The sequence below is a fragment of the Panthera pardus genome, unplaced genomic scaffold, assembly GCF_024362965.1.
Source record: "Panthera pardus isolate Hobbes unplaced genomic scaffold, ASM2436296v1 HiC_scaffold_16, whole genome shotgun sequence".
Classification (NCBI taxonomy): Eukaryota; Metazoa; Chordata; class Mammalia; order Carnivora; family Felidae; genus Panthera; species Panthera pardus.
The window spans coordinates 18,103,562-18,130,331 of NW_026526721.1; the positions used below are offsets into that span (position 1 = coordinate 18,103,562).

Genomic DNA, 26,770 nt, shown 5'->3' on the forward strand with positions numbered 1-26,770 from the left:
TAATGATAATGGCGATTCTTTCATGCGGTATGTTTCCCTTCTATGATTTTGTTGTGAGAGATAAAAGCCTTCCAGAGAAAAACATAACGTTAAAGAACAAAGGTGTTGCTTGCATTGTTTCCAAATTTAATGAGAATATTGTTTGTCGTAACTGTTTTCTGAATAATTTTTTAAAACTGTTTGGTTTGGGGGCACCTGGGTGGCTCAGTCAGTTGAGCGTCCAACTTCAGTTCAGGTCATGATCTCACAGTTTGTGGGTTCGAGCCCCGTATTGGGCTCTGGGCTGACAGCTCAGAGCCTGGAGCCTGCTTTAGATTCTGTGTCTCCCTCTCTCTCCCCGCCCATCCCCAGCTCATGCTCTCTTTCGCTCTGTCTCAAAAATAAATAAATAAACTTAAAAAAAAAAAGTTTGGTTTGGTTTTCTCTGTTTTGTCAAGAAAAAAAAAAAATCCCAGTTCTACTTTGTGAAGAGTTTTAATAAAGATAAACGTTAAATCTTCTTTAATATTTTGGTATTTATCAAATTGTTTTCAGTAAATGTGTACTCAGACAATAGGCAAATTCTTTGCTGCTTAAGTACACAGCAGAATGTTTTTTTAATCATTGTTTTCGAGAGCATATCTGGATAATTGTGTTTTGTATAAATATATGGATTTCTAAAACCAGAATCTGAATGATAGTTTTACTGTACTGAAAGAGGATTCCCTGACGGCTTATAACGTTTTCCTATCTATTGAAATACACAAGACTACTCACTTGACTGATTCAGGGAATTACCTTTTTTTTTTTTTAACATTATCCTTAAAAAGATTTGTAAAGGAGCATTAGTCACATAGTCACGGAGCTGTATTTGAAAGACTTTTGAGCCTTTTCAACAAATGTACTTTTGTTTTTCTTTTTTAGGGGCACCGCAATTGCTGGCATCGTGTTTGGAATTGTATTCATCATGGGGGTCATTGCTGGGATTGCCATATGTATCTGCATGTGCATGAAAAACAACCGTGGGACCCGGGTGGGCGTCATCAGGACCACCCACATCAATGCCATCTCCTCCTATCCTGGTAAGCACAATCACTTACTCCTTCTGAAGGAAGAGTCAGATTTGTTAGTTATGCTCTATGCCTTGGAGAGAGGAAACATTGAAGAGGCCACCACAATCATCTCCAAGAAGGTAGGGCATTTCTAAATTAACGTAGATTGAAGCTCTAGCTTTCAATGGAGATTAATTAGATCCAGGTAACAAAATCTACCTCACATCTGAAGGTATTTGTATTTTTAATGCCTGTCTCATTGACCGCAATTCCCAATCAGCCGGAGTTAAGAGAAATAGACGATTCACGCCCACTGTGTCTACCAGCCAGAGTTCTGACAAATAATTCTAGAGAAAGTGTAAGTGACATGTCTTAACAAACTGGCATCTGACCTAGTAGGTATGTATGTCTTAAGGAAAAGTATTAACTAAAGTTTTTACGTGTCCTCTTTATGCAAGGAAAACCCTCTTAACATAATAGCAAACTTCTCAACAAAGAAAAATCTCAACAAAGGTAATACATTAATAATTTGACAGGTATTTGACGAGAATCTGCTAGAAGTTCTACATATAAACATATTGAATACATATGACTCTATAACCAAATACTCCATTTTACATTAGGTGATTACACAGTAGAGTTTTCTAGGTCAGTCTGTATATGTACATTTTGACATATAAAAAGGAGTCAAGTTTTAAATGTAATACATTCTTAAAAACATAATTTCCCATCCACTGTATGTTCTTTCTCAGCTCCTTTATTTTTATTTTTATTTTTTTAATGTTTTTTTTTATTATTTTTGAGACAGAGAGAGACAAAGCATGAGCAGGGGAGGGGCAGAGAGAGAGGGAGACACAGAATCTGAAGCAGGCTCCAGGCTCTGAGCTTTCAGAACAAAGCCCGATGCAGGGCTCGAACCCACGGAGTGTGAGATCATGACCTGAGCTGAAGTCGGACGCTTAACCAACTGAGCCACCCAGGCGCCCTCTCAGCTCCTTTAGAAAAGAGGGTACCTCGGGGTATCGTCTCCAGAGGAACAGTCAAAACCAGGGGTTCCTCATTTTAGCCAAAGTAAATGGCAAATTCCTGACTGGGGGCTAGAAGGCAATGCATGAACTGGCTCCTCTTTTTATTTGTCTGACGTCATTTCGTTCTCTACTCCCTCTTGCCACTCTGGCTCTAGTCACACTCTTCCTTGAACACAGAAACAGGCTCTGTGTGCTCTGTGAACACAACAGGGCACACTCCCATCTTAGGGCTTTGCCTAGAACACGGACTCCCGCACTCAATTCAACTCTTTGCTCAAAAATCACCTCCTGACTGAGGGCTGCTCTGCCCACTCTATTTAAGAGTGTATTGTGTCCCTCCCCATGGTGTCCTTATTCTACCCAGTTTTTTTCCCCCAGAGTACTTTTAATCTTCTAAGATACCATATAGTTTATCTCATTGCTATATTTACTGTTTATTGTCCATCCCCTCCTTCTAGAATATTAGCTCCACAAAGAAGAAATCATTGTCTATTCTGTTCACCACTCAATCCCAAGTATAATACCGGGACTGGCACATAATGGCCATTTAAACAGATGTAGTTGAACAAGAGAGGAACACCACTCATGACAAGATCTGATGTAGTTATATACAAAAACCTAGAGAATTTACTTTAAATTCCACCCTGGAATATGTAGCTTTTACTCACACAAAAGCAATTCACAATGTGGATTCTTTCCAACTTAGTAAAAATATTGTTGGGATTAGTGTAATGATGTTAGAACTCGAGGAAAGGGGAGAAAAGGGGGGGTTGTTTTTTATTCTTCACATCTCCCTGTTTTTACCTGGTCAGCCCATAACTCAAGAGAACAGAGGAGAGTCAGAGAGAGACATTAACTAGAAAGAAGACAAGGAGAAGCCCTCTGTAGATAATATTCCAGATACACTTAAAAAAAATTCTTAATGTTTATTTATCTTTGAGAGAGAGAGAGAGAGAAAGCAAGTGGGGTAGGGTCAGAGAGAGAGGGAGACATAGGATCCGAAGCAGGCTCCAGGCTCCGAGCTCTCAGCACGGAGCCCGACGTGGGGCTCGAACTCACGAACTGGGAGATCATGACCTGAGCCAAAGTTGGACGCTCAACCAAACTGAGCAGCGCAGGAGCCCCCAGATACACTTTTGCTTGACCAAAAAAAAGCTTAAATTAAACATTAAACATTTTAAAACATTAAAAAATATTTTGGGGGGCACCTGGGTGGCTCAGTCGGTTAAGCATCCGACTTCGGCTCAGGTCATGATCTCACGGTCTGTGAGTTCGAGCCCCGCGTCGGGCTCCGTGCTGACAGCTCGGAGCCTGGAGCCTGCTTCGGATTCTGTATCTCCTTCTCTCCCTGCCCCTTCCCCACGTGTGCTCTCTCTCTATCAAAAATAAGTAAATGTAAAAAAAATTTTTTTAATATTTTTTATAAAAGTAGAATGTAAAATACAAAATATTTGAATGTGAGGGCTTATGTTTTCTCGGGTTTGAAGTTTCTATTTCATGCTTGGATACATGTTTTTGAGTGGCGTCATATATTCTGGCAGATCACGACAGCATGTTGCATTTTCAGTAAATGCATTGTTCTGGGAACCGAATACCGTGAGAAACATAATAAGCCTTATGGTGGAAGCATTTTTACTGCAAAAAGGCTAGGTCTTCACAAACATAATGTGCTTGATCACTTCTCATTTCCTTCGCAAAGTAACTAATTAAGCTTTTACTTAAGAGATAGGAAAACACACAGAGTAGTACTGAATGCTTTTCAAAATCTTTCATCTGTAGACATATTACATATTTTTCCTCACAGTAATGAAATAACCTTGTGATAAATGAGGCAACCACCCAATTTATTGTATAGTCTTACAGCCTGAGGGCCACATGCATGAGTAGAAAATAATTTGGCCAAGGCCATCTTATTCCTTGCTGAAAGGGCTCAGTGAGGACACCTGCAGTGAATGCTATTTCTGTGCACTAGAGAGATTACTGACAAAAGGTAGTCTGCCACCCCCAATACTTTGTTGGACAATGACCTTCCAAAATAGTTTTTGTTCCTGCCATGTTGGGTAGAGTGAACAGTGTCCAGTTTAATTACAATTATTTGTCAAGCCTTATAACTTCCACTACTTTCCAGAACTTCATTGTGAGCAAAGGAAAGTGATTGTGCTAACCCTTTTTTAAAAAATAGGTTTGGATGATACACACTTGAAAGAAAAGAATACAGAAAGACCACAACAGAAGGCTTTGCAAAGATATAAAAATCAACAAAAGGAAAGCAGGGAATTTCAATGCTATCAAGAAATCTGAGATCTGAAGTACATTGTTGAGTCCCCTGCTGATTGCCTAATAGATGATTGATAGATAGATAGATAGATAGAGATAGATAGATAGATAGATAGATAGATAGATAGATAGATAGACAGACTGATTTGGGTAAACAGTGGAAAAGGAGGGGGAAGTTCTTGCAAAGAGAAAAATGACAAAGGATACATATAGAAAGGGGTTGTGGAATTGGAAAAAATCATCATTTTTAAAACCATCATAAGAAAAGGTTGGGGGGGGGGGTGCTTGTGTGGCTCAGTAGATTAGGCAGCCAACTCTTGGTTTCGGCTCAGGTCACGGTCTCATGGTTCGTGGGTTTGAGCCCCACATTGGTTCTGCAATGACAGTGTGGAGCTGCTTGGGATTCTCTCTCTTCCCCTCTCTCTCTGCCCCTCCATGCTTCTCTCTCCCTCTCTCAAAATAAACAAATAAACCTAAAAAAAAAAGTTTGGGACAAGAGTCATTAATGATGCTGAATCTGGGGGAAGAGGCTGCAGGGGGGCAGGACATTTGCAAGTATCTACTCCCAAGTTTGCTGCTAGTTATAAGGGGAAAGATAGAAACCAGAAAGTAGAGAAATCAAACAACATCTTGACCAGCCAGTAAAGTCACCAAAAAAGGACAGATGGACATCTTGCACCTTTGGGTATTAGTTACTCTGAAGATGACACAATTGTATATGTGTAGGATTCTGGTTGAAAGTTTACAGCTTGAATCTAAGCATGAAAAAAAAAATCTGACAAAGCCAAGTTGAGAAGCATTCTATAAAATAACTGACTTATGGTCTTTAAAATCTCCTGGAAATATTTCATTAAGAAATCAAAACTCTAGGGTGCCTGGCAGGTTTAGTCGATTAAACGTCTGAGTCTTGATTTCGGCTCAGGTCATGATCTCACGGTTTGTGAGTTCAAGCCCCGCATCAAGCTCTGCACTGACAGTGCGGAGCCTGCTTGGGATCCTTTCTCTCCCTCTCTCTGCCCTTCCCCTGCTCATGCTCTCTCTTTCTTAAAATAAATAAATAAAGCTTTTAAAGAATTTAAAAAAACTCAAAACTCTAGGGGCACCTGAGTGACTTAGCTGTTTAAGCGGCCAACTCTTGATTTCAGCTCAGGTCATGATCTCACAGTTCATGAGATAAAGGCTTGTGTCCGGTCCTGTGCTGAGTGGAACCTGCTCTCTCCCCTCTCCCTTTGTCCCTCCCATGCCCATGCACTGTCTCTCTCTTTTAAAGTAATTAAACATTCAAAAAAAGAAATCAAAAATCTATTTGCATCATTGAATTCACAAATGAGGGTAACCTCATTAGTATTTGCACTGAACACACAAAGACTTTCATATACTTATCAAAGGATTTGGTGATAGGAGGATAGTATCTTCTGATTGTGCCTATATTCTTACAGAAATTAGAAACAAGTCTTGTTCTGAAAGTGGGTTGAGGAGATGTTTATAGTTAAGGAATCTCAGAGGGGCAGGGAAATACCTAAAGAAATACATAATTTCCAAGCAATGCCAAGGGTTTCCACACTTAAGAATATAGTCATTCCTTGAAAGTGAAATCAGTTGTTTTAATTGTTCATTTTTCTCTAGCCACTTTAAGCTCCTAGGTACCAGTCTGGGAGAGCCAAAATGTTGAATTTAATCAAGATTGGAGATTTATCAGGCAATGGGGAGAAAAAGAGATAAGAAAGTTGATAAATGCACAGAAATAATTTTACTGATGGATGATAAATCTAAGCTTAATAAAGAAAGATAGGAAGACAGGAAAGAGGTGACATCAGTTTAAATTAACTTTTTTAAATGCCATCAGTGAAACTGGAAATCTAGGTGAAGTTCAAGATATGTTGGCGTGCGTATTCTAGAAAGGTAAAGAGTCGCGGTCAGATTTACATACGTACCATTCCGTTATTGGTTACAGCAAGGGTGAGAAAAAGATTTTTGCAGGCAAAAAAGTTCAAGTGTTAAAAATACTGTTTAACACTTCATGAAGTGGACAGTCTTCATGCAGAGAGCTGCAAAATAGGTGGAAGGAAGGGAGCTTTTAGAGGATAAAAAAATAAAGAACAAAGAAGAGAAAAATAAGAAATATCTGATTGGCTGCCGCATAAACCTTGTTTGGAGTGAGAAGGAACAGGAAGTAAGTATAGAGCCCAGAGTTGGCTTGGGGTTTGGGGATTAGCTGACTGGATCTACTAAGTTCCAGGTCAAGTGGAGCTTCGTAGGGACATGATGGTTATCTAAGCTTTGGTTTGCTGCCATAGCACCCTGGGCAGAAGTAAGCTCCATCTTGGGGCTAGAAATTAACTTCAACACATGAATGTTGAAATCATCAACAATGCTAATAGAAGTCATGATGTGGAGAAAGATAATGGGCCAGATGCTAAATCTTCAATGGATGAGAGTCTAGAGCAGAGCAGACCACAGGTATTGATAACGAGGAGGAGTAGAAAGTAGTATAATCTCATAGTGTGTGCTACAAAAGAGCCCAGGTTTTTAAAGAGGGAACATAAGCCACGGTTTGAAAAATGGCTATGAGAATCCCAGAAGACACCCAGTGCACCTGCTGGCCCTATAGGACGTAGGATACGGGAGAAAAAGAAGACCTCTGATTTAATACTGCTGTAGAGGAAGCTGCCCTCTCAGGACAGATCTGACTTGAATGAAAACAGAAAGTGAATGTTCACTTCCTGAGATAATTATCTCCTGTATTCTTCCTTCTTCTCAAAAGCTCAAAAACCCCTTTATTTTTCTCGCTCTCAGCAGATCTCATTTCTCTGGAAAACAGGCACAGTTAGAAGAAGACTGCCTCATATTCTGAGCTAGAGTAATGTGTAAAGGGATGAAAAGGTGAGGATACAAAGGGCTTTTCTGACGACAGACTTTGTGGTCTACTGAGTACAGTGAAAGGGGGTGGGGAAAGTTTAGAAAATTAATTAAATTCATGCCTAAAGCCTTCCGGAGTTAGAGGTCTACAATGAAGGATGTTCTCATAGCTTGTCTAGTAACTTGTTTCTCTGGTAACAGAGAGATGTAAAACATGACTGGACTAGGTCTCGATGTCATCTGAGGGGAAGGGGAATGACAGCTTCTAACAATATCATCTTTTTGGGAAGTGCATCTTAGGCCACTATTGAGAAAAAGTGGGCAGGACTGGGTCCGTGTGGTGGGGATGGAAGCAGTGGAGAGGTCCTGCTGGGAGCTCTGTGGGCTTCTGCTCTGAGTACGGTTCAGGCAAATTGTGAGTAGTGGGATTTGGGAGACGATGGAGGAGAAGATTTTCTCCTAGCAATAATATTAGGAGTTATCTTTAAAATTAAGTTGTGAGCTGGAGCCCTGGGTGGCTCAGTCAGTTAGGCAGCCAACTTCAGCTCAGGTCACGGTCTTGTGATTCGTGAGTTTGAGCCCTGCATCGGCCTCTGTGATAACAGCTCAGAGCCTGGAGCCTGATTCAGATTCTGTCTCTCTCTCTCTCTCTCTCTCTCCTTCACTCTCTCTCTCTCTCTCTCTCTCTCTCAAAAATAAATAAGCATTTTTAAAAAATTAAAAATAAGTTGTAAGCGAACACTAAAGTATATTAAAAGATAAATTGAGGCATATTAAAACTTTAAGAGTTTATCTGAGCAAAAATTGATTTGAATCAGACAGCACCAACCAGAAGTTGTTAGGAGTACCCTGCCTTATATAGAGAAAGTGTGGAAGTGAAGAAATGCTCAGCTACAGCTTAAATCCTAGTTGGCTCTTTGTGATTGGTTGCCTTTTTGTAACTTTGAAGCATTTATAGGCTTACATCTTGGTTTGCTTACCGTGACAGTGGAGTCACCTCAGTGTAATGGGCTCCTTGTTTAATTAATTTCACAGGTGGTAATCATATTGCAATATATAAACATGTCAAATCAACATTTTGTACATCTCAAACTTACATGATGCTATATGTCAATTTATCTAGTAAGAAAAAATTTTTTTGAAACATGTTTTAAAAAAGTCATGAGATTCACCTGGCTTACCAGCTATTAAAACCATTTAAAATCAATAATAACTAAATGGGATATTAGTACAAAAATACATGCCTTGTTCATTGGAATAGAACAAATAGATTAAAATTTCACAAACAAAAGGAGAGACAACAAAGCAATGTGAAAAATGAGGATTAAGAAGGCACGTAGATAATTTGGCTTAGCCAAAAATTTTAAATTTAGAAAAAATAAACTTTGATGCAAATATACACCAAATCAAATAATACATAAATTTAAATGGAAAACCTCAGAAATAGTTTGGTTACGTATCAGATATCTGAAAGAGGAGATAAATGTCTAAGTTTAGAAACAACACAGAAGAGATAAAAAAAGATGAAGCATATATTTTAAGTACAAGTTTTCAACTGTGGTATGTCAAGGTAAAAAAATATAATTAATCATTTTGACAGTTATTTTTAGAAAAATACCTAGAAAAGATACACACTTCTGTATATTTGTTCATCTCATATTATGTTAATTATATCTTGATTCGAATTAAGATCCCACTTTTTAAATTACCAACCTAAAACAAACTAAAAATCACCCAATATAAACTACAAACAGCAAACAAGTTATAGAACAATGTGAAATCCAGCTACTACCAAAGAAATGTAAAATAAAGAGCTATTGTTTTTACCATTAAATTACCAAAGTGTTAAGTGATAGCCAGTTAGTTGATTCTTGGAATTTTATTTTAACAAACTAAATCAAAATAATAATACAAAAAAAACCTATGTGTAGAAAGAAAGTCATCACTCCATTATTTATAATAATAAAAAATTGTTAATTTCAAAATAACTGAAGAGTCAGAATAATATGCAGACATTAACAATAAAGTTTATGAAGAATATGTAGTAGAATGAAAAAGACTATGTTATAATACAAAGTAAAAAAAAAAGCATATACCCATTTTACATGACTACAAGGATATAAAAACCATAAATGACTAGAAGAGATTATATAAAGATAGTTGTTAAATCATGGCGACAAAATTATGGATGATTTTCCTGCTTCCAAATTTTTTAAAATAATGTTGTATATGTTTTGGTAACACTGTGCATCTTCCCCTTTACGTTTGCTTTAGAGATGTTGGCCTGAGTGGATGAAAAGCATTATGTTTCTTCTATGAATTACATAACGTCTGTAAATTTTATAATATTGTAGAAAACTATAATGACATTAAGGATAAACAGCATAGGTGCACCTGGGTGGCTCAGTTGGTTAAGCATCTGACTTTAACTGAGGTCATGATCTCGCGATCAGTGAGTCCAGCACTGCATCGGGCTCCATGTTGGCAATGTGGAGCCTGCTTGGATCTCTCACTCTCTTCTCTCTCTCTGCCCCTCCCCTGCTTCTCCCCGTGGTTTCTCTTTCTCTCAAAATAAAATAGATAAATTTAAATTTTAAAAAAGGATAAATGGCATATTTTCCCTACTTAAATCATAGAATTGGAGTATTGATTATGAAAGAATTTCAAAGGCACCATCCCTCCAGCTGCATCCATACATCTTTGAAAGATGATTGACCTTTAAGAACAAAACCTCTTAGAGTTAGTCAGGAATTTTCTAGAATTGATACCTTAAAAAGTTTTCTTCCTAGTGAAACCTTATTATCGCAAGAAGGAAAGATTATCACAGTCCACAGTTATACAAGTCTTATTTCAAAGTATCTTCCAGTAGCTGGTATTATAAAAGATGTGCCATGTTTATTTCATGATGGACAGTCCTCAAAATATTGCTCTTCTGCATTATGTTATCACTTTATCAAAATTCAAAGGCTGTATGAGTAGAAAGCTATATGGCTCTAATCATGTCTTAAATTTTCATGTTCAGCATGCAGCTGTATAAACCATAGGGAATCTCACTGAAATGTCCTCTAGCAGTTTTAATGCAGATGGCAAAACATAAACACTTTGTTACATAAATAGACACTGTCACCGCTTCATGACAGAGAATGATGCAGAGTCGATCTGTAGAATCATTCTACGTGTGCTCCTCGAGTGGGAGGCAGGGAAACCTTCCGTATAAAAACAGCTTAGAACCACACGTTTATAAGAAACAGTTCAATGGGTATCCAGCTGTAACTTCCTGTTTTACATGGAGCCTGCATTTCTTGGCTTGGATGAAGTATATTATAAATCTCTTTGTCTCAGTCTTCCTAGATATAATGAAGCAAAGGAGTGGGTGTAATACAGCGGGAGTGTGTGCTTTGAGTCCACAGGGGTTGTTCCATTTTGTTATAGAAAACAAAGCTTGTGATAGCCCAGACTCCAAATGTTTAATTAAAGCAGGCTTAGAGAAGCTGTATACAGCTGTGTCCTCTGCCATGAGGCCTTGGCCTGTAGAGCCCACCAGACACTGGCAAAGCCTTTGCTCAGGAGAGCAGTCCTCAGAGGACATCCTGCCCAGTTCTGTGTCTCCATTTTCCTCTTTTCTCAGGTGACTCAGTCCTGTGTCCTCACATCCCTGAGTACAGGCAGATCAGTAAGTGGTTCAAGTCATCAAGCTCTTGGTAAAGCAAGCCAAGTTAAAGGGATCCAGAAGAAACATTGTTCGTGTTGCATACAGGGTGAAGCCCTATGTTTGTGCACGCATATCAATCAGAACACTATCGTAATCTTATTGGTAAGAGCACAATTTAGAAGACTTTTTTTAAAGATTTTATTTCTAAGTAATCTCTGCACCCAACATGGTGCTCGAATCCACCACCTGAAGATCAAAAGTCACACGCTCCACCAACTGAGCCAGCCAGGTGTCCCTGGAAGATATTTTAGAAATAAGTTTATTGAAATGCTGCTTGTTCTTTTCTTCCATTGTAACGTTTTTTTTGCATTATTATGCAAATGCCATTTTTTGCATTATTATGACAGTAGTCCTGTGATTTAGGCTACATTCATAGTAAGCCATTAAGGCATGTCAATTTCCAATTAGAATCATGATCATGGTGATCATTCAACTACTGCCAAATCATCAGAGGCGTTGCTCAGATGTTGCAGAATGATTGGTTCTTGAAGACATGGAGTACATAAGGGGTGCTTCTCTTCCAACCCTCGACACGGGATTGGCACACTACAAAATAGACATCCATACAGAGTCGTGATAAAGTGTATTAAATGTGATTTAAAACACACTGACATATATTAACAATAATAAATTAAGAAAATTTTTCAAACAATACTTAGAAAACGAAATTCTTCATTCCTATTCACAAACGTGCTTGCCTAAAGCGAGAAAAACCCTCACTTTTTTTCTTATTCCTATAATGGTTCCATGACCTTCTGAGTTGCAGGAGCCCAATAAAGGGTGCCCAATACCTGAACACCTTCTTTCACTCTCCATCTCTTTCTTCACCTACCCAGTGATCAAGTAAGCACTCAGCTGCTCAAGATCTCTTCTGATTTTTTCACTCAATGCCATGACTCCCTTACACTCTTTCACATATGCTATTACATCATTTCTCCTTTCCTTCTGCCCACTTCAATCCATATGGCTGAGACAATCACCTTCCCAAAGCATATTTACCAGCATATTAATATATATATATACACGTGTATATATATATACACGTGTATATATATACGTGTATATATATATATATACGTATATATATACACGTGTATATATATATACACGTATATATATATCTGTTGTGCCTGGGTGGCTCCATCAATTGAGCGTCCAACTTCAGCTCAGGTCATGATCTCACGGTTTGTGAGTTCGAGCCCCACGTCAGGTTCTATGCTGACAGCTCAGAGCCTGGAGCCTGCTTCGGATTCTGTGTCTCCCTCCCTCTCTCTGCCCCTCCCCCACTTGTGCTCTGTCTCTCAAAAATAAATAAATGTAAAAAAAATTTTAAATATATATATTTATATATATTATAAATAAATATAAATATATATTTAAATATATATATATAATATATATACATATATATTATATATATATATATCTGGTAAATGCACATCACACACTCCTTATGTGATATTCAGAGCCCTCCATGATGATGCTACAATCGGATTCCTCAACACTTTTTCCCATTTCCACCCTCCACGTACTTTTTGCTTTCAACAAAAGTGTTCTTCTGCTTCTGTGCTTTTGCTCAGTCTTGAATTAGCCCCTAGTCTTTAATTTATCTGCCCTTTCACATAATTCCAAGAAACTTCCCTAAGCAGCCAATTCTAAACATTTTGGCCAATGGCGCCATTTTTTATAGCACCTACCCTTTCATATACGTGCATCTTCAACCAAATAAAACTAAGATTTTTTTCAGACAAAAATTATGTCACCTCCCAAAGTGCTCAGTCCAGTGGCTGAAACATAGTAGACACTTAAGTATTTGCTAAATGTCTGACGCCCTTTACCTTTCCTTTTTCAGTGGCACCACCGCCCTATAGTTATGACCATGAGATGGAATACTGTGCCGACTTGCCGCCTCCCTACTCTCCCACCCCACAGGCTTCCGCGCAGCGTTCTCCACCCCCTCCTTACCCTGGAAATTCAAGAAAACAGTCCTTCTCCCAGAACAGAATATGTGCCAATCAGAGATCTTGCTTGGAATAAAAGGCTTGCTCTAAGGAATACATTTTTGGGTGAAACAATATGTCAAGTGGAATGTCCAGGCTAAGAAACACTGAGTTTTTAGCCTTCTCTGAGCTGACCCCATCTGACGTACTGTTCGATTTGATGGTATCATGTTTGAAGAGATGTACCAGTCAATGTAAGCACATTCAGAGAAGAGTAACAAGATAGACCAAACATCTGAAAATCATGTTGCTTAAGGAAATTGCAATACTGATCCTGGAAAAGAGAAGAATTAGGAAAGACAGGAGGACAGCCTGGACTACCTAAGGAGACAACTATATTCTGCACTGCTTTAAAAGTTGGAACAAGAATTATTCATTCTTTCGTTCATCAATAAATACTGTTCAAGTGCCTAAGAGCTCACTCTGTGTCTTCCACTGTTTGTGAAGCACTGGATGGAAGCTACAGGAACTTTGGTTTCTGGATGAGAACAAGGAACTTTGGTTTCAGTATAAGAAAGAGGAGTTGGAGCTTCCTTATTCACTAGATTGTTTTGTGAAGTTCTCTATTACCAAGACTTCAAACAGAATCTGTCTATCTGATAGAGACATGCTCTAGAAAGGACAGCTAAATCAAATGGTAGATGGATCCACTGGGCCCCAAACATTCTGTTCATGTTTTAGGCAAGAGTGAAGTAAGTCTCTATGCCTCCAAGAATTAAAACAACTGGAAGAGTTGAATCTTCTCTATTTAGTTTGACAGCTAAAACAGGATCAAAGGGACTCAACAGCTGCTTAAAGCCAAGTGCTAGCTACTGCTATCTAAAAATCATGTGACATTAAGTAGTGTTTTATTATGAAAAAGGTTATTCCAACTGTGGGGGGGAAAACCCGTATTGAGTTCCACAAGCAACAAATACTTCTCTTCAGATTAAGAGATTAGAAGCCAAATATTCCCATGGGATTTTACATCAAGGAGTAGACTCGTAGAACTTGACAAAAAAGATATACAACAATTTACAAAAAGAAGAGAGGAAAATAAAATTTGGATTCTGTTCTGTGGAACTCCATTCATATATAGCTTAGTCAAATTTGTTTCCCTTTTCTTTTGTAATACTTTAAAAACCTACTCCCTTGAAAAAGTTATACAGTTAATAGAAAGGTTATGATAGTGACACCAAACGGTTGCCTTTTGCCAAAATCCAAATGTTACGAAGTGCCTACCTTCAACTATAAAAGTTTTTACTAAATAATTCTAATGTGCCATATTTTGCTGCAAGTAACCTTAGCATTTATATTTTTATGTGGGTCCTTTCATGTTTTTAAAATTTACATTGACAAAACATTGGGGGAGAGGGATGTCACCAAGATGGTGACATACATCATTCCTGAATTTGCTCCCCCTCACAAGAAGAACAAGTAACAACTATCCAAAACCAGACACCACTGAGAGAATCCTAAACACAGGAGTGAGGCTGAAGCACCCCCTGAACTTCAGAGACCAAGACAGACTGTAGTAGAGGGGTAAGAGAAGCGACTGCATGTTGACTGCATTGCCCCTCCCTCAGGACAGTGCAGCACCACGGGAAGAGATGTCTCCTGAGCCTCCAGTTCCTCCAGTGGAAAAGAGAACCCAAAGGAGGACTAACTGCCCCCCCCCCCACCCCAGGATGGTGGATCACTCTGTGGCAACCCCTACTCTGATCTCATACCACTGGATTGCAGGGCTCAGCCACTGTAAATATAACTGTGACAGAGAATGAGGAGGAGCTTGCAACAACCAGCCCATGGATGTTGGCAGACCAAGTTCATACTGGCAGTGCCCAAATAGTAATCTCAACCAGGGGCTTTGCTCATCTGTAGAGCCAAGTTGGGAGCACACTCTGACCAGGGAACCCAGAGGGGTGCAGATCTGCCTTATTCACATCCTCAAACAAGAAGTTTGTCAGCCCTACAGCCCAGTTTTCTCACACCCAGGAAGGGTACTGAGTCACAGCCCCGCCAACTGTGGAGATTGCCTTCAGCCCCATCTGACCAGAAGGGCTAGAGGCGACTCCTGGAAGCTGCGTGACTGAGTGACACTTGAGCTGAAAGAAGAGCAGACAGAGGTGATAGTTTGCAGAGCCAATGGCCTCATTTGGCCAGGGAACTTGTGGTGTGGGTCTGCTTGAGTTAAGGCAACAAAGAGCTGTACTGGTTTTAGAGCTGCTCCTCTTCTTGCATCCAGGCAGGGAACCTAATTCATAGCCTTGCTTATTGCTGAAGACAGCCTGCAGCCTATCTGAGCAGGGAGCTTAACCAGAGCACACAGGAAGCTGCACAGCCCATCTAACAGCCCTACATACCGTGGGACTCGAAGAGAGTGCAGCCCTTGGCTTCCTCCATCTGCAGAGCATCACCTGACAAGGGAATTCAGTGGACACTCAGGCCTGATTTGTGCCCCAAACAATGATTTGTATGGGTCCTGAGCCCTGGCTGCTGCCCTGCCAGAGCAGAGAAGCAGGTAAGATAGCTCCATCTACTACTGAATATAGACCCAGTCCCAAACATCTAGTAAGTCTGAGCAGAGAATAAGACAACAGAGGACCCCATCCTATAGCTTCATATGGATAGGGAACCAAGCCAGCAATCATATCCAAGTATTTTCAGCCAGTGGTAAACACACTCCATCCCTCTCTTCAGTGTTTGAATAGATGCCTTGCCCAAAGAAGTCCATAATAGCAGGTCCCACCTGCCCAAAGGCATTCCAACAGACACACCCACCTAAAATGAGCTGACTACTGAAGAGCTATCTCTGCCAAAACAAACCTGTAAAGTCTGGAAAAGGAGGTTAATTACTCAAATGCTCAGGGCTACCTGGGTGGCTCAGTCAGCTAAGTGTCTGACTTCAGCTCAAGTCATGGTCTCACAGTTTGTGGGCTCAAGCCTCACGTCAGGCTCTGTGCTGATAGAAAGCGCCTAGAACCTGCTTCAGATTCTGTGTCTCCCTCTCTCTCTGCCCCTCTCCAACTCTCTCTCTCTCTCTCTCTCTCAAAAAATAAGTAAACATTAAAAAATTTTTTTAATTACTCAAATGCTCAGATACCTATGCAAGAAATCAAGTCTCATGAAAAGTCAGGTAAATACGTCACCACCAAAGGAAACAAATTAAGCCCCAGTGACTGACCCTAACGAAATGGAAATCTATAAACTATCAGACAAAAAATTCAGAATAATACTCTGAAGTTTAGTGAATGATGTGAAAGCAGAGACAGACAACTAAACAAAATTAGGAAAACAATGCAGGAACAAAAAGAGTTTGACAAAGAAATAGCAACCAGCAAAAAATCAAAACAAAAACAGAAATCCTGCAGTTAAAAGATACAATAACTGAACTGAAGAATTCAATAGAGAGTTTCAAAAGTAGACCTAAACATGCAGAGGATCAAATCAGCAACCTGAAGGATAGGGCATTGGAAATTACCCAGTCAAAGAAGAAAAATGAAATTAAAACGGCAAAGAAAACCCTATGGAAATTAAAGGATAATGAAAACCAACAATATTTGCATCATAAGAATTCCAAAGGAATAAAAGGAGAAAGGGACAGAGAGTCTATTTAGAGCAAAAATGGTTGAAAACTTACTGAACTTGGGGAGATAAATGGATATCTAGATCCATGAGGCCCAAAGGATCCCAAATAGGTTGAACCTAAGGGTATAGGGCTACTCTAAGAGACATTATAATTATATTGCCAAAAATAAAAGTCAAACAACAACAACATTTAATAGCACCAGGAGAAAAGAGAACTTACATACAAGGAACCCCCCATATGACTATTGGTGAATTTCTCAACAGAAACTCTTCAGGCCAGGAGAAAATGGGGTGACATACAAAATACTAAAAGAAAATAACTGTCAACAAAAATTCTATACCCAGAAAAGCTGTCCTTCAAAAATGAAGGAGGGATAAAGATTGTCCTGAAAAAACAAAAGCTGAGGGGGGTTCATTACAACCAGACCTGTCTTGCAAGAAATGCTAAAGGGAGTTCTTTAACTCCCCTTATAATTAACACAAAAATAAAAACACAAAAAGGTAGCATGAATCTCACTGACAATGGCAAATATATAGTCACAATTGGATTATGCAATTTGGTAATAGTGATACACCATTCACAACTCTAGTTTAAAAATATTTTTTAAGAATGTAGCAAAAATAACCATAAATACAATAACCTGTTGTTCTTTGCACCATATAAAAAAACCATAAATTGTAACAACAATAATCTAAAATGTGAGAGGCAGAGGGGAGCCTAGGAGGCTCAGTTGGTTAAGCATCTGACTTTGGCTCAGGTTATGATCTCACGGCTGGTGAGTTCGAGCCCTGCATTGGGCTCTGTGCTGGCCGCTTGAAGCCTGGAGCCTGCTTCAGATTCTGTGTCTCCCTCTCTCTGCCCCTCCCTTGCTCGTGCTCTCTCTCTCAAAAATAAATAAACATTAAAATGTGAGGGGCCGAAATAAAAATGTAAAGTATAAAAATTCTATTTAAGTTATTAATAGGTTTAATATAGGTTTAAAATAGAGTGTTATAAGTTTAAGATATATTATGCATGCCTCATGGTAACCACAAGGGAAAATCTTGTAATAATAACACAAGAGAACACAATAAATAAGTCAAACTATATTGATACAAAAAAAAAATCAAAAACACACACAAAAAAGACAGCAAGATAGGAAACAAGGAACAATGGATCTACAAAAGAATGAGAAAAAAATTAGCAAAATGGCAATAGTAAGCCCTTACCTATAAATAATTACAATAAATGTAAATGGATTATATTCTTCAATCAAAAGAATGGCAGAGCGGATAAAAAAATTCAACAATATCAGCCTTAAAAAAGACTCACTTTAACCTTAAATAAAAGACAAAAAAGGCAAGTATAGCTACACTTATATCAGACAAAATAAACTTTAAAAATAATAAAAAAAGAGTCAAAGAAGGTTATTATGTGATGATAAAGGAATCAATACATCAAGAAGATACACAATTGTAAATATTTAGGTGCCCAAGAGAAGAGCACTTTAATACATAAAGCAAAAACTAACAGAGTTAAAAGGAAAAATAAACAGTAATCCAATAATAGTTGGAAACTTTAATACCCCACTCTCAACAATGGATAGATCATCCAGACAGAGAATCAATAAGGAAACAGTGGATTTGAACAACACTATAGAACAAATAGACCTAGCAGATGTACACAGAACATTCTGTCCAACAGCAGAATACACAATCTTCTCAAGAGCACCTAGAACATTTTCTAGGACAGACCATATGTTAGGCCACAAAACAGGCCAGCAAATTCAAGAAGACTGAACTCATACCAGTAGTGTGAAACTAGGAATCAGTAATAAGAGGAAAACTGGAAAATTCACAAACACATAGAAATTAACATTTTCCTGAGCAACCAGTGGGTCAAAGAAGAAATTAGAGGAGAAATAAAAGTTTATTGAGACAAATGAAAATGGAAACACAACACACCAGAACTTATGGGATGCAGCAAAAGCAGTTCTAAGAGAGAAGTTCATTACAATAAATGCCTACATGAGAAGTAAGAAAGTTCTCAAACAACCTAACTGTATGCCGTAAGGAATTAGAAAAAGAAGAACAAATTGACCCCAAGGTTTGCAGAAGAAAGGAAATAAGACCAGCACGGAAATAGAGAATAGAAAAACAATAGAAAAGATAAACCAACTAAGAGTTCTTCTTTGAAAAGATAGAATTGACAAAATCCTAGCCAGACCAACCAAGGAAATAAGAGAAAAAAATTAAACAAATCAACAAAATTACAAATAGAAAAAGAAACATTACAGCTATTACCATAGAAATTCAAAGGAACACAAGAGACTGTTAGAACATAAATTAGTGCAGCCACTATGGAAAATAATATGGAGGAATCATTACAAAATTAAAAATAGAACTACCACATATGATCCTGCAATTCTGCTCCTAAGAACATAACCAAAGATACTGAAAACACTACCTCAAAAAAGATATCTTGTACCCTCATATGAGTTCATAACAGCATTACTGACTATAGCTGAGACATGTAAACAGTCTAAGTATCCATCAATAGATGAATGGATAAGGAAGGTATGGGGTGTAGGGTGGTGTGTGTGTGTGTGTGTGTGTGTGTGTACACAATGGAATGTCATTCAGCCATTAAAAAATGAAGAAATCCTACTATTTGGGACAACAACAATGGACCTTAAAAGTAATATGCTAAGTGAAATAAGACAAAAATAATCCTGTATGATCTCACTTATATGTGGAATCTTAAAACAGTAACAACTCATAGATAAAGAGCTCAGCCTTGTGGTTTCCAAAGGTGGGAGGCGGGAGGAGGGGGGATAAGAGGAAGGTGGTCAAAAGCTATAAATTTCCAGTTTAAGATAAATAAGCACTAGGGATGTAATGTACAACATAATGACTAGAGCTAACACTGCTGTATGGTATATAGGAAAGGTGTTAAGAGAGTAAATTCCAAGAGTTGTCATCATAAGAAAACAATTTTTTCTTTTATTCTTCTTTACTTTCCTTTTATCGTATCTATATGAGAAGACGGATGTTAGTTAAACCTATTGTGGTAATCATTTTACAATATATGTAAATGAAACCTTCATTCTGTGTGCCTTAAACTTACACAGTGATGCATGTGAATTATTTCTCAATAAAACTGAACAACAAAACTGTGTATCACTTCTATTCATTGAAAGAACACTGTGATAATCATAACTTCCTAGTAGCTGGTTAGAAAGATCTTTATTACAAGTCTGCCTAAACACTGCACTGCATGCCTAAAAAACACTGGGAGCAGATGATCAAATGTTTGTGTCATTTGGCAGTTAAATCTAAAAAGTTTAATCCAACGTCATTATCATAATTTGGTGAAATCCCAAAATGACACTAAGAATTTTGCTGAATAAAATAATCAAAAGAAATGCCTTAAGGTTTAAAATTACGGTTCCGGTCCTCGTAGTTAGGAAACTTAGTAGTTAATATACATAGCATATTTTTCTTTCAAATACATTGATCTGACTGAAATGCACTCTGTCAGTAAGATCTAAAAGCTGGATTTGTTTTGAATGTACTTGCTTGAGTCTTAGGCACTGACGATTTTCTAGCTTATAAGACACAAAGCATTCAAGAGCTCCAGCCTATTCTAGTGACTGAGATTTTAGCATAGTTTTAACAGTACATGTGCTTTATCTCTCTCCTGTAAGTGTGATCACATCCAATTACACCGCAGCTATGTGACTCAGTGCTGGGGTCTCTGTGACGTTCACAGTGTTGGTTGCAAATGAACCGTAAATTCCTTAGGAAAAATGGAGAGGAAAGGAGCGGCGGAAATTGAATTCTCATCATCTTTGCCATCAATAAACATTTACTGCGTACCTCCTATGTTCTGCAAACATTACCCCCATAGGAGCCATTTCAGTCCACACCATATCTCTTCTTTGAGTTGTTTTACGGCTACCCTTAAGGCTCAGCACAGGCCCAAAGACCTACAACCGATGTCTATTTTTACTATTTGTAGTTAGTGTCACAAGAGCATAAAGGTGAACATTACCAGTATAGACTTTTGGAGCTCACTGATATTTTCATAGATGATACATCTGAAAGGAAAACAGCATATAATGTGAAAGCTTTGAATTACGGTTGTTCAAAAACCAATGTGTGTGCTGTGGCCAGTGTCTGCAATATGCAATAAAGTGAAATGACTCATTATACCGAGGGTTATATTTTAATTGTCTTGTGTCCATTTTGTTTCACCCTCCATTTCTGCTGATTTAGCCTCATTCTTTTGTACAGAAACACAGAGCTGAAGCCGGATAGACTTTACGTTGAATCCTGTCTCCTGCCTGTATTATTTGAGAGGGGCCACTTCATCTCTATGAAATTTAACTTTCTGCTCTGGAAAATGTAAATAATATAACGAGGTTCATCAGGTTTTGTGAAAATTGGATGATACACGCAATATTCTAAGTATAGTGCCTGGCACATAGAAAATGTTCTCTAAATATTAACCAAAAATAAGTTAACAAAAGAATAACGTAAGGACAGCAGCCTCTGGAATCGTGCTGTCCAACACATTAGCCACCAGCTACATATGGTTAAATTTAAATAAATCAAATTTAAATTAGATGAAAAATTCTTTTTTTTTTTTTTTGGAAAATTCACGTCTTCAGTCTCACTAACGCATTTCAAATGCTGTATAGCCTCAAGTGACCAGTGGCTACCACACTGGACAGTGCTGCTCTAGAAGAATCTAGGCAAAGTGCAGTGAGGTAGCAGGAAGGAGGTTATGAAGAAGGATACAGTCGTCTCGTCCAGGAGAAACTGAGCTTTGCCAGCGAATGGTGACATCCTCCACAAATATGTGCAAAGAGGCCTTTGCTGTGGAAGTGAGGCTGGGGTCTGCAAGAAGCCCACTCGGTCTCTCCTCAGGGCCAGAAGCAGGGGAGGTATTGCAAGAGCTGAAGGGCTGAATCTAGAGGAGGGACCCTGGCCCAGGAGCTGGGGAGACAGAACCACAGGCCCTTCTCAAAGTCTACTCAGTTCTGCTGAACTGCCCTGCTCCACTGTGGAAGCCATTACAGGAGCATCCAGGGCCAAACGTATCTTCCTAAGGTGAGGCACTGAGGTGTGCTTTTCCATTATCTCATAATCTTGTTCCCACCACCAAATGAAAGCCGTGCTTACCATTCTTCCATTCTATTCCCAATCCGTCCCTGCTTAGCCAAACCCATTTTGCCAACTTTCGGCCGTAAGTGAGGTCAAGTCCAGGATGCATCAGACTATGTTGAGTCTGTCAAAATAGTGGAGAGCTGGGTGCTATTGCTTTATGTTTAACTTAATTAAAACACCCTAACACCACAATGCCAAAGTCATATGGTCACATAATCGCTTTCCAGATCCTCAATCTGAATGTGGTTGAAATGCGGTTTTAATTATAGGGCCGAGTTGCAAGGGAGAGAGCTGAACTTGTAAGGCCAGTGCTTTTCTGGTACGACCCCACTGTGTGGTATGACTCATTTCAAACCGCGTCAGGACCTCCAGAAACGAAAGCAACATAACTGGATTCAAAAAGACCTCCAGATGATTCTGATGTCCACCCTAATCCCCACCACACCCCTTGCCACTTACAATGGTTAAGGCAGAAGAAGGAATGAAGGCTTCAGAGTGAGAGACCGTGTTTTCTCTCACCTCCGTCGCCTTCTAGCTACGTGTTCCGAGCCGAGTAACTTGGTCTCCACAACCTCGGTTTTATCTATAATATGGGAACACCACCACCTTTGCCAGGTTGTGGCCATGATTATAAACAGTATACAGAAAACAACTGTCATAAAGATTCTCTCTGGGTTGCTGAGTCCGACAGATACAAATATATATGCCAATTCTCTTTCCAATGCTTGTTCTCCCACTTCTGAGCCTTACCACTTCTGTGAGCAGATATAATAGTTATCCATTGCTGCGTAACAAACTACCCGAGAATTTACAACCTTGAAACAATGTTAACGATCTCAGTTTCTATAGGCCTGGAACCTGGGTATGGCTTAGCGGGGTCCTCTGACTCAGGGACTCCCACGGGTCACCTCCACGTGCACCTGACGAGGGCCTGCCTCCAAGCTCTTTCCTGTGCCTGGAGGACTCTGTTGACAGGCTTCTATTCCTGGCGGGCTTTTGGACTAAGGCCCGATTTACTCACTGGCTGTTGGCCAGGGACCACCTGCAACTTGAAATATGTCTGCTTGCTTCCCCAGCGCGAGCAAGCAACAAGAGCCCTAAGGCGAAAGAACACGCTAGCAAAACATAGTGCCAACGAGAGGGGAGTCACAGAGTTAAACGCTAATCTTGGAACTGACATCCCATCACTTTTGCCACGTTCAGTTCCTTCGAATAAGGTCACCAGGTCAAGTCTGCACAAAAGAGAAGGAGATTACACAAGGGCACAAATACCAGGAGGTGAGAGCACTGGCTATCTTAGTAGTCAGCCTACCACAGGAGGGATATTTTTTCTCATCCTCTGTGGGTCCATTATGTGGAGTTTAGGCAATCTTTCCTAACAGGACTGTACCAGCTCCACAGCTGAAAGAATCACAGGGCCAAGCTTGGCTGTGATCAAATTGCTTTTAGTGAGCTGACGGGGGCAGAAAGGAGCCGCGATGATCCCAGAGACATGCTGACTGGGTGAGTGTTGCATTCCTAAGGAACACTGAACCGAGATCCACAACGTTTGTGTCTCTCGTGAACTTCATCTATGAGCTGCGATACAGCACATCGAATTTTGGCAGGGGAACAAAGTAAACCACGTACCACATACCTTATGGACAAGTCTTAACGTGGCCCCGGTTCTAACCTTTGTTTTAACTTCGTGCCAAGATATTTAATCTCCATTAAGAAGAGAATTCCCAGACGAGTTTCCAGATGAGTGTTCAGTGGACCAAGCTGCTACCTAACCTAATCTGGAATACCTTCACTAAACATGGGAAACAAATCTAAGGAAATGTTTGCAACCGCAGGAACGTGTGCTGGGGACTTTGCCTTCTCTGGATGCATTAAGAAATAAATGGTTTTAAAATGTTCAGCTAGACCCTTCGATTTTAACCTGTTTCAGCTCTGCTTTCCCTTTTCCCACCCAGCTTTGAGCAGCTTTCGAGTGTGTGCAGCCCGCCTCCTATTAGTGCAAAGGGGAGGCAGGGGGATCCCTTTCTGAATCACATTTGGTCATAGGCAATACGTGAATAAGAGATCTCATATTGTCTCCATGATCTGAAGGATGGATAGAACCAAGTGACCTGATTTTCCCATTTCTGTATCTCATTGTGAGTTAATGTCTCCATTATCACCCAACTTGCACCTTATTTTCGTGGTGGACTGGGAAGAACGCGAAGGCAGTTCAGAAGAATTAAGTCGCTAAAGTCCAGTCCTTTCTGCTTTGTCTATGAAAATGCATTTGGAGACCACTCCCTGGGTCTCTCACCACTCCCTGAACACACAAGACAAACTTGCTTCTTCCTCTTCTTCTTTTTTTTTTTTAATGTTTATTTATTTTTGAGAGACAGAGAGTTTGAGCACAAACAGGGGAGGGGCAGAGAGAGAGAGAGAGAGAGAGAGAGAGAGAGAGAATCTGAAGCAGGCTTCAGGCTCTGAGCTGTCAGCACAGAGCCTGACGTGGGGCTCGAACTCACAAGCCGTGAGATCATGACCTGAGCCCAAGTCAGACTCCTAACAGACTGAGCCAACCAGGCACCCCCAAACTTGCTTCTTCAAAAGGCTTCTCAGTTCTGTGGACCCCCTGCTCATCTTCCCACATGTAGCAAAAGGGCTTATACTCTGGGAAGTGTGATGATTTCTCCCGTCAAAATTCACAGATTCCCACTTCTGCCCCTGCTTCTACCTAGTTTGTACCCTCCTTGTATCCCTTGTTACAGATTTGTTAAATGTCTGTTTTTAAGAATTAGAAGAGGGGCGCCTGGGTGGCTCAGTAGGTTAAGCTTCTGACTTCGGCTCAGGTCATGACCTCACAGTCCGTGGGTTTGAGCCCCGCGTCAGGCTCTGTGCTGACAGCTCAGAGCCCGGAGCCTGCTTCGGATCCTGTGTCTCCCTCTCCCTCCCTGCCTCTCCCCACTCATGCTCTGTCTCTCTCAAAAAGAAATAAACATTAAATTTTTTTTAAAAAAGAACTAGAAGAAGAGAGTTTACAGTGAGTAGCATATTCTCAGTGGGGTCCGTAATCCAAGATAGGGGTCAGAGAACTGGCACAAAGGCTATAGTCTCAGTTTTTAATTGATGGTATACATCGATCCAGATGTAGCTGGATTGTGTCATTAAGTACGATATTAACACATGTCACTCAAGCAAATGAACATGCTCCTCTTGACTGACTCACTTAGTGGGAACGAGACCACACACCAGTTTGGGAGCTGTGCTCTTATAATTCTTCAGATTAAATCCGGGCTCATTTTTTACATAAAAAGAATACCAACCAAATATCAGAAAATAATTGTCTCATAAATCACATTTCCCATAGAACAGATTACAATGTAATTTAGACTTCACAAGCAGTGTCCAAAGGATTTGCTAAAGGCATTTTTACTAAAATAAGATTTCATCGTTTTCCCATTACCATTTCCTCAGGGTATGTTAAAAAAAAAAAAAAAAAAGAAAGAAAAGAAAAGAAAAAGGAAAAGAAAAGAAAAGAAAAGAAAAGAAAAGAAAAGAAAAGAAAGAAAAGAAAACACTGAATATTCAGAAATGAAGCAAAAAAAAAAAGAAGAAAGAAAAAGAAAACTGGTGGAAATAGGTTATAAAATGGCTGCTATCCTTTGTGCCGTTATCATTTGATATGTATAGAGAGCATTAGTGCGTTTATCCAAGTTCTGAAAAAGCAGTTATACGATTGTAAAAAGATTCTCAATGAAAGGATCCTTAGAAATGTATTACCTTACATCATAATAATTTTTCTGATGCCAGGCACTGTTCTAAACATTTTACATTTAATTACATTGAATCTGCCGATCTCATCGTATAGGTATTATTATCATCCTCATTTTGCAGATCTAGGAACTGTAAATGTATCATTTCATAGTCCTAAAAAAAAAACAAAACATCTTTCGGTGAGAATAGATTTCTAATGATGCAAAGAAATATATCCATATTTACTCTTTGCTTGTAGAGCTACCTGTGGTGATCCTGTCACTGATCACAGAAGCTGCCTTTCCATGGCTTGGGTTCTAAACAGATAATTTTACGTGTTTGAACAATCTTAATGACTCATATCCTTCCTTTCATCCTTCTGTTGCAATTCATCACTTTCTCTTCTTCAGTTCCCACTTTTATGTACACTGTCGATGTGATGGAGAGTAAAAGGTCCCTCTGTTCCCTGATAAAGCACATGGTCCCAGCAGACACCTGCACCCAATTATCTCTCAGGGCATGACTTTCACCAATACAGAAACCACTCGGAATTTTCTGTGAACGTCCTATATTTCTTTGGACCAGTACAAATGAATGAGTCAATAGTTATTTTTTAAAAAAAGAGAGAGATGGGGCGCCTGGGTGGCTCAGTCGGTTAAGCGTCCAACTTCGGCTCAGGTCATGATCTCGCGGTCCGTGAGTTCGAGCCCCGCATCAGGCTCTGTGCTGACAGCTCAGAGCCTGGAGCCCATTTCAGATTCTGTGTCTCTCTCTCTCTGCCCCTCCCCTGTTCATGCTCTGTCTCTCTCTGTCTCAAAAATAAATAAACGTTAAAAAAATTTTTTTTAAAAAAGAGAGAGATAAAGGAAGAGGATATCTGCAGAGTGATGTAAATTTTTAAGTGATTTTGAAGGGACAGTCATGAATGTTGATAGAGTATATGAAAACTGTGAACATTGGCATCTACTTTGTCAGTATCTCAATATTCCTATGGAACTGGTTGTTGGCTTTCTGTTATACATTCAAAAAGTAAAAGAAAAAAACTCAAGATCCCTGCAGAATTTTAAAGGGAAAATTACCTACAAGCAATAAAATAATAAATTAGACAATAGCAATATGTTAGAAGAGTTAGGGGAAATGTTTAAATAAGAAAAAGGCAGTAATAGTCTTCTAGATAATTCTGCATAAACAGCAGCATTCTCCAGGAATCCAGGAATAAAGTAGTTTTGCCCAGCACAAAGCTATATATGAATGAATGTCAAAATTAAAATATTTATGAGGTCTGCGTTTCTCCAGGCTAGAGCAATCTAATAAAGGGTATTGCCCCTTTCTGGGCCTCATTCGTTACTGTAGGACTTCCAGACTCCTGAAAAGTATAACCTGTGATTAGATTTGGGAGTCACCAGAGTATTT

The 26,770-nt window shown here is 39.4% G+C and overlaps 1 protein-coding gene across 1 annotated transcript in view; it reads left to right on the top strand.

Moving 5' to 3' along the window:
- Positions 1-20,665, top strand: part of CYYR1 (cysteine and tyrosine rich 1) — a 110,558-nt gene extending 89,893 nt beyond the window's left edge. Inside the window, exons 3-4 of the mRNA XM_019467794.2 lie at positions 904-1,061; positions 12,760-20,665. Coding sequence (XP_019323339.2) covers positions 904-1,061; positions 12,760-12,944 — 343 coding nt within the window. The 3' untranslated portion in view covers positions 12,945-20,665. The remainder of the gene's footprint in view (positions 1-903; positions 1,062-12,759) is intronic.
- Positions 20,666-26,770: the final 6,105 nt, after the last annotated feature.